Here is a 9,015-nt window from a genome sequence, read left to right as displayed (position 1 = left end):
GTTTAAAATTAGTTACCTAAAATGTACTTCATGTGGTTATTATTATTATTATTATTAGATAAAATATTATATATATATATATATATATATATATATATATATATATATATATATATTCTTATTTTAAATAATTATATTTATTATTAATTCATTATATTAATGTTTATTTTTTTTATTAATAAATATTGAATATGTATTAATAAACTAGATTGCATTAGGTTATACTATAAAAGGCTATTTTATTAAAGATATGATTAGGTAAAAAAAAAATCTAACAATTGCAACTGTTATCTTTTTACAGTGTAGCCAACTCCCTGGGTATGTCAAACTATGATTTAATATTATTTTAAATAATAAATTTAATTAATTTATTTTACTTTATTTAATAATTAATTATATTAATATTGCAGAAAGATTCTTCAGCATTATTTAATATGAATGATAATACATTAGGTTACACCAAGAAAATGTTATAAGTATTTGTATTATAATTATATTATGTATTTATTTAATTAATTGATTGATTATATTAATATTTATTTAATTAAATAATAATTAGTATAATACAATTCGGAGACGCTTTATTTTAAGGTGATGTACATGTATGCTTACTGTAGTAATAACAGTAAATTATGCATAATTATAAGTAACTAACCCTAAACCAAACCTTAGGTTTAGGTAGTGAATGAATTATATTACTTAGTACTTATTTGAGTGATTACAATGTAACAACGTCACCTTAAAATAAAGTGTAACCTAAAATTCTTATTTAATATGAATGAATCGACTACATTTGGTTACATCAAAAATAGCTGGGTACAAATAGCTAACAACTGCAACTGTTTCCCCTATTTACAGTGTAGCCATGCGACAGTTGCGACTCCTTGTCTCTTTCCCGACAGTGTGTGTGCTGTGCAAGTGTGTGTGTGTGTCACCCCAGGGGAGAACAAGACGCCTGACAGCGCGCGCTCCCCTTTCCTCTCGCGTCTATATGCAGCATCTCGCTGACCGCGAGCCCGTCATCACCATGGTGACAGTGCAGCATCAGCATCACTGCTGTCATCTACAAAAACCTTAATGCATCATATCAGTATTTTAACCGGCTCTCATCGCCTTTTCCGTGATATTCCCAGGCCGCCTCCCAGTGACGTTATGTTTAAACCATGGCAGCCACGTAATGTTATCTTAACCATCGTCAATACAGATCTCCAACCGATAATGCCTCGCTGTTCAGAACGTGACTTGTTTTTCGTGTTAGTGGGCAGTCACGGTTGTAAACGATTGTAGTGCGCGTGGACGTGGTGACGATGAACCAACGCCACAGTGATCCAGTTGACGACAGAGGCGGGGAGGGGGACGAGCCCTGATGCGCGCGAGTCGACGAGATCTGCGATTCACACCGGTCGAGCCGAAGATGGTAGCGGTGCACGCCTCTGCGCACTCCGTGGCCTCCTCCGAGTGGATCATCTGCCTGGACAAGAGGTGAGAGACACCCGACCGTGTCCGAAAGCGATTTTTTTTCGTGCGTCTGTTCATTTCGATGTCCGAAGGGGCTGCAACAAGGTGACAGTAACAGCAGAATGCGTCCTGCGTCTCTGGTGCATCACCTGCATCGCAATTCTCATAATTTATATTTACCTTTTTTTTTTTCCTGAAGGGATATTTATTTCTGTAAGCAAAGAAAATAAGAGAAGCTGCTCTCTTTCTTCAACCAGGGACTATGCTTCTCTATATAATTCGTTTGTTGGTCTCATATCATCTGAATTTGATTTGTGCATCCTTTGGAATATTTGAATCATTCTCTTCTGCAGTATGAATCAGACTCTCCATTTATGTGCTGCGGGTTATTTAAACCAAATTAGTTTGGTTGATTATAATTAGGCACTCCCAGAGTCAGCCTTTGGTCGTTAGGTCTCCAATACAAATGAACATATTGACTATATAAAATATCTGTTACCTTCTCACTGCCCCTCCTAGCCCAGACACATCCCTGCAGGTTACCATGGTGATGGGAGGGAAAAGTGAGATCACCTTACTGGGTGTGATGGGATTTCAGAGGCTGATGTTTTTTAATGGACTCTTTAAACGTTGTCTTTACTCTGATCAATGTAATGCTTCTTAAGGATGTCCATGGTCCATTTACATCCGACACCAGGATGCATTGTGGGGATCAATAAACCTGCACATACACAAAGAAAAAAACAGGCTGTGCTGTTGGAAAAGACTCTGCATTGTGCTGCTGTGTAAGCAGATTCTTCAGATCAGTCACACCATAGTCTGGAAATTATAATTTTTGGCTTGTTAATCCTGATATGTCTAAATTGATGTGCTGTGTTCTATTTAGTAAATATGCTTGATAATGAAAGGGATAAATATTGCAGGGAAGACAGAGTTCAACTGTCTCTGTCGTCCGTTATCTTCGCCTCCATTGACATTCATATTATGTGAAAGGATGAAGCCACCTGTCAGAATAATGATCCCCCTCTGTACTGATTCTAAACACTGTGAGAAACAAAGAAGTGTGATAACCAGTTTAGTGATATTTATATCCTCTTATTGTATTAGCTTTTACTTTGTCGTTGAGGTTTTAGTAATTTTGTTATGTGCTTTTTTCCCTCTTTTTTTAATAGGCCTGGTTTTAGTTCTTGGCTCAAACTCACTTTATTTCAGTTATTTGCCAGGGAAACATTTCTAATTTTTCGAATTGGATACATTAATAGAACATTCCTTCATATTAACACAGTAAGGTTGGTTTTTGTAGTTGAAGTATGAAAACAATATTATAACAAATATTCTGTTCTTTAATCAATTTGTTTTGTGAATATATTTTTGTTTTTGTTTTTATTTCAGGACGTTAGAATCAATTTGGGCCTCCTTGCTCATTTTAGAAAGAAATAAACAGATAATGAATGATTTCAGGTTTATGTTAAAATGTGACGATGTTGGCGGGTCACAAATTCTCAATATTGCGTCAGGTTCAAGCTTCACAGCTCATGCAGAAATGAAAATTCTGTCGTGTATGCCATTTTTTTTTCTGTGGAACCCAAAAGAACCGCAAAACACCATAAAATAGTACTTGTGACTTATGAACTGTATACAAGTCATATTAATCCTGTGATATTTCTGCCAAAGATCTCATTTGCAATCATGTAAAGGTACAAAAATAGCACTTCAGTGGATCACAACAGGTTTGAAGCCTTTTAGAGCAAACGTCATAAAGATTCTTCAAAAGTGTCTCCTTTTGTGATCCACATCTGGAAAGGAATGGGGGTGAGTAAATAATGATGACAATAAAGTCGCTGTTTGGATTTAAAAAGGCAAGTCTATGATTGGATCATTCTTGCATTTATTATTATGTGTCTTGCATGTTATATATTTGGCAACAACCATTTCTTATACAACCATGTAAGACACATCTTGGCCATATTCCAGGACGACAAAGTCAAGATTCATCAGGCTCAAACCGTGAAAGAATGTTTGGGAGGAAGCATGAAGAATCATTTTCACACATGAATTGGCTCCCCTGAGTCCAGATCTTAAACTCATTGAAAGTCTTTGGGATGTGCTAGAGGAGACTTTACCAAGTGCTGGACTCTTGCATTGTCAATACAAGATCTTGACCAAAAATGTATTCACCTCTTGGTGGAAATAAATGTGATGTTATTCCCATCAAGAGGAACATTAATGTTTGGTAAAGTCTCCTCCAGCACATCCAAAGACTTTCACTGAATTTAGGGTCTGCACTCCTTCAAAATTATTCTTCATGCTTGCTCACAAACATTCTTTCACAGTTTGACACTCCATCAGTTAGGGTTAGAAGAATTGTTGACAAACATATAAAATGCTAGAAACATTATAATCACTGCAATAATAATCCGATCATAGATTCTTAAGCATTTGCCTATTTAAATCAAACAGCGTCTTGTGAACAATTCCTTTGAAACTGTGCAGATCTTTAAGGCCTACTGCAAAACCTCAAACATTTGGAACTCAAAAAAAAATACATAGATAGAGAGACACAAAGGTGAAAGTGTTTTTTCAAAAGATTCTTTGGACTCTTCACAATGGGCTGGGGCTATATGAAAAAGAAAGACACATGGATGAAAAGAGTGAGCGAGCCAGAGAGAGAGGCATGGCTTTGCACTGGCGGCCACTGTAATACAGGGTCCGTTCTGTGCCCAGCAGATATATGCTGGTAATGTTTTTCCACTCCAGTGAATCTCAGCGGCACTCTCGCCCCCACTCACATCCACAAGATCACAGGCAAACTGGTCCGGATCACATGAGATCGGCCTGGTGCGGCTCAGCATAACCTGCGGGCAAAGAAATAGAACTAGTTAATGTACATTATGCTCATCACATCAGGTCAACTGGAAGCACTAAATGCATAGAGTTACATAGAGTATGCATGTACAGTAATAGCTGAAAAAGGTCTCCATTGCAGTCATTGATGTGGTTTTTCCCTCTTTCTGTGGTTTCAGAGAGTTCAAGCTCTGGAATTGTAAGTGTCTCTGTCCTGCTGGACAGTAGAGATCACAGTCAGGGAAAAGATGCCTGGGAACTGCATTTCTGTTAAATCTAGAATTTCCATTTAACTCTTTTGACGGTCATTCTGACAATAGCTATTCAGTCTGAAATGTATACAGCGCTGCAGGGATGATGTAGCCTGGCTCCGCCCTCCTACGTACTTCCGCTCAATTTTCATTTTCCTTCAGCACTATGTCTGGGATTGTGCTATAGTCTTTGGTTTTCTCCGATCAATTTTTTACCGGGCCAATCAGCGAACAGAGGGAGTGGCTGACAACGATGACGTTGATGTCGTGCATTATTTTGAGTTTTAGTTCTGTAATGGCAGCGGAGAAAGATGCGAGCAAGCCATTCGGTCCGTTGTGGCAACGCTGCCGAATATCATGAAGTTAAAGCCGGAGCAAGAACAATCTTTGCTTAGTTTTGTTGGTGGCCATGATGTTGAGGCCCTCCTCCCCAAAGAGTTCGGGAAAAGTTTGATTTTCCAGCTTGCTCCGTTAGTGGTGAATGAGTTGGCTAAGGCGAACGCTAGGCATACGTCACAACTTACGACCAAACGTTAGCGATTGGTTATGGCAGATCCAGAGTGTCTCTGGGCAGATCCAACAGTTTTAAACTTCAATAGAGTACCCGCCTACAAGGAAGTTAACGCTTGTCAATAGAGCGGTGCCAGACTCTATTTACAAATGAAATGTACGAGAGTCTGGTGGGACCAGGCTAGGGAGGATGTATTTTTGTAGGCCAACCTGGAAGTTGGCAACTCCTTGGTTCCCTCGACAAAAAAAAAATAGAGTGCCACAGTTGGGGTCTGGAAGTAAAAACTCTATTAATTTTCTCCATTAGGAAATTGATTTTGAACGATAACTTACTATAAAGACAGACCAACTGTGAGCTACGAGGTTGTTAATCCAACTAACCAACTTATGAGACAATGGTTATTTTTAAAAATAATCGTGTTTAACAGTTGAATTCCTGGTGAAAACATACTCGGTTACTAACGTAACCTCGGCTCCCTGGGAACGAGTATTGCGTAGCTATACACGTTATGGGAAAACTCCTTTTCTCGAGAATATTGAAGCCTTTATTTTAAAACACAGTGCAGCTGCACAGCAAGCACAGTGCAGGCTGTCTAAGAGCACTGATTGGCTGGGCTGCGGCAACTGCACGAACCAATGGCAAAGCAGCGAGGTGCAAACCTATCAGGGCGCTTCCCGCCTCTCGCGCACCGAAGCGTGCCAGAATAGGCGTGGCTGCTGAGTGCTGACTATATAAGCGGCCCATTCCGCCATAGGAATCAGGTTAAATCGACTGAAACAACAGCACCTGGAGGTGTAGCGTAACGGCACGGCCGCTACACAATACTCATTCCCTTATCTCTCAGGGAACCAAGGTTATGTCAGTAACTGAGTATGTTCCCTTTCAAGAACGGATCACTCATATTGTGTAGCTATACGCTATGGGGACCCATTTTAACACGCCATGCTATTAGCTGATGACTTCGCTCTGACTACCGCCTGGAGCTGAGAAGCCTTTATAGTAGAACTAAAGTCAGAATCCAACGGGGACCGGATGAGACGGGGCCCTCGATGGGATATGTAGAGGCTTGGGCCCAACAGGAGCCAAGACCTCCTATTTAGAAAGGACTCATGCCTGCAGGGTTGGCACTTCCAAGTGTAAAATCTTACAAATGTGGATCGTGAAGACCAGCCAGCTGCCGCACAAATGTCTTCAATTGGTACACCCCTGGACCATGACCATGAAGAGGCCATGCCCCTTGTGGAATCAGCCCTGACGCCTCTGGGGCATTGAAGGCCCATTGAAGCGTAGGCTAAAGAGATAGCATGTACTATCCATCATGATAATCTCAGCTTCGTGAGCGGGGACCCTTTGGTGCGTCCACCGAAGCATACAAAGAGCTGTTCTGACTGCCTGAACGGGGTAGAACGCTCTAAATAGGCTCAGAGAGCCCGACAGGGCAGAGTAGATTCAAGTCTCTATCGTCTTCCGACGGGGGAAAAGCCGATAGTGAAATAACCTGGGCTGTGAACGGAGTCGAGAGCACCTTGGGTACATAACCATGTCTCGGTTTGAGGACGACTCTGGAGTCGTTGGGCCCAAAGTCAAGGCAGAAATGTTCATGGAGAGCACTTGTAAATCGCCTACTAGCGATTTAAGTCAGCCGGCTTTAAGTCAGCCGGCTTAAGCGGCTTGAAAGGGGGTCTCTTAAGAGCCCAGAGGACCGTAGATAGGTCCCAGGTGGGGATAAAGGGAGGTCGAGGCGGGTTAAGCCTCCTGGCCCCTTTGATCTAGCATACAATCAGGTCGCTTTTCCCGAAAGATTGGCCGGCCACAGGAGCATGAAGGGCTGCTATGGCCCCCGCATACACTTTAAGCATGGAGGCCTGTGTCCAGCAGCTCCTAGATAAAGTAAAGTACTAGTGGTACTTCACACAAATATGGGTATAGGTTCTGAGCTGAGCACCAGCCAGTGAACACTGACCACTTAAGGGCATAGAGATGTCTTGTGGACAGAGCTCTAGCCTCAGCAATAGTGTTTAGAAGTCTCTCCGGGAGGTCCCTGAATACCCATTGAGGGGCCATACATGGAGGGCCCACAAGTCAGGACGGGGGGGACCAATTCGAGCCCTCAGATGCCACCACTGACACAGTAAGGCCGACTGTCCTGTTCGCCTGCGTTAGGAGGGCCTTCCTCAGCAGAATAGGCCAGGGAGCTGTCCCTAGCAGCTGCAACAACTTGGGGAACTATGTCTGGGTCCGCCAGAGAGGGGCTATTAAGAGGACTGCACACTTGTTCTCCCTCATCAGTTCGATGACCTGAGGGAGCACCGAAAACACATGGAATGCGTAAAGAGAGCGGCTGGGCCATTCGTGGGCCAGCGCATTCCTGTTCTTTGAAGAGAATATTGGGCAGTGAGACTTGTCTTCTGATGCGAAGAGGTCAACCTCTGCCCTCCTGAAGACACTCCAGATCAAAAGAACCATCTGAGGGTGGAGAGACCATTCCTCGGGGGGAACGTTGTCTCGAGATAGCATATCTGCACCCTGGTTCAGTATGCCCGGTACATGCGCCGCTCTGAGCGAGCGCAGGTTGGCATGAGCCCGTAAGAGGAGCTGTTTGGCCATGGTGTAAAGGTTTGAATGACCTGAGACCACCCTGGCAATTTATATATGACACCACTGACATGTTGTCCGTCCGGACCAAGACATGGTGTCCTGCCAGGTGAGGGAGGAAGGTTTTTAGGGCTAGAAAGGCCGCTCTCATTTCGAGGCAGTTGATATGTAGGGGCTTCTCCAAGCTCGACCAGAGGCCGGAGGCAGGCCTGCCCTCGTACAGAGCCCCCCAACCTAAGTTGGAGGCGTCTGTTGAAATCACCTTCCTCCTTCCTCCAGCTGGTGTGTTTCCAAGGGGCCGGGGCTTTGATATAGCCGTGGATTACCCTGATATGTAGGCGGGCGAGCAGCCATGCATGAGCCAGGACTTTGGGTTTCAGCCAGCACTCAAGGGGGCGTATACGCAGTTGGCCTAGCTGGAGTACTGACGATGCAGAGGCCATAAGGCCCAGTCCCCAGTGAGGGAGCCCGCTTTGAATGAAGCAGCTATCGTGTATCGGGTACCCGGCTGCCCAGGTGTTTGGAAGAGGAAATTTAATCTTTTTGTGCTTTATGTGGGTCACTGTTAAAACAGCGTTTGTTTGCAGGGGTGCGTAAATTGAAACGGGCCCGTTGTTTGCAATCAGAACATCTCCCTCCGCCTGAACTAAAGAGGGGGCTGGAAGAAGCACGCAAGCTATTTTCAGGGGTGGTCCAGCCGCAGCGAGACCTGGCCCCATTCTCTTCCTTTCTGCTGGATTAGGATGGTTTCCGAGGCTTCAGGTCCAGCGCAAGTTTAGGCCGGGGACCCTGGTGCTTTTGAAAGGGGAAGCACTTGGCTGGTTTAAAACGCTGGCTAGTTTCAGGCACTGGGCGGGGCTGAGAGACCAGCGGCACTGGTTTGGCTGGCTGTTGGGTCGGCGCATTCTTGGGGCGACCTAAAGTCGAGCTGGAGCGCTTGGGAAGGAAGTGTCATATGGTCTGCTAAGACTTCTGTGGTTCAGTGAGAGCTGAAGTCATTCTGCACGGCTTAGAAGGACGTGCCGCCTTAGACCTCCATCCAACAGTGGTTGGAGGGCAAAGATGTGCAGCCACAGCTTCCTCCAGGGGGGGCAGTTTCTCATACCCCTTTTCCTCTGCGCCATCAAGTGTTGAGATCGTCGCTGAGGTTGAAGTACGCAGGCGGGCCGAGTAGGGCTCGCGCCACGACTTTGTGAGCTCCTCATGGACCTCAAGGGGAAAAAAGAGCTGGCCGCTGGCAAGGGGCCTGTTGGCGCCCCGGCAGGAATCACTCATCGAGGCGGCTTTGAGCATGCTCTTCCGGTGTAGACTAGTCAAGACCCAGCTCTTCGACGGACCGGGTAAGGCTCGCCATAG

General features: G+C 44.2%; 1 protein-coding gene across 1 annotated transcript in view; it reads left to right on the top strand.

Annotated features, from left to right (window-relative positions):
* The first annotated feature begins 1,035 nt into the window (after window positions 1–1,035).
* The window catches only part of rapgef4b (Rap guanine nucleotide exchange factor 4b), a 41,027-nt gene continuing 33,047 nt past the window's right edge, over window positions 1,036–9,015 (top strand). Inside the window, exon 1 of the mRNA XM_077199689.1 lies at window positions 1,036–1,482. Coding sequence (XP_077055804.1) covers window positions 1,367–1,482 — 116 coding nt within the window. The 5' untranslated portion in view covers window positions 1,036–1,366. The remainder of the gene's footprint in view (window positions 1,483–9,015) is intronic.

The sequence above is a fragment of the Siphateles boraxobius genome, unplaced genomic scaffold (assembly GCF_051911475.1).
Source record: "Siphateles boraxobius isolate OS27281-9 unplaced genomic scaffold, OSU_SipBor_1 41, whole genome shotgun sequence".
NCBI classification, from domain to species: Eukaryota; Metazoa; Chordata; class Actinopteri; order Cypriniformes; family Leuciscidae; genus Siphateles; species Siphateles boraxobius.
The sequence above is the reverse complement of the archived record's forward strand: the minus strand, read 5'-3'. Positions and strand labels throughout refer to the sequence as shown.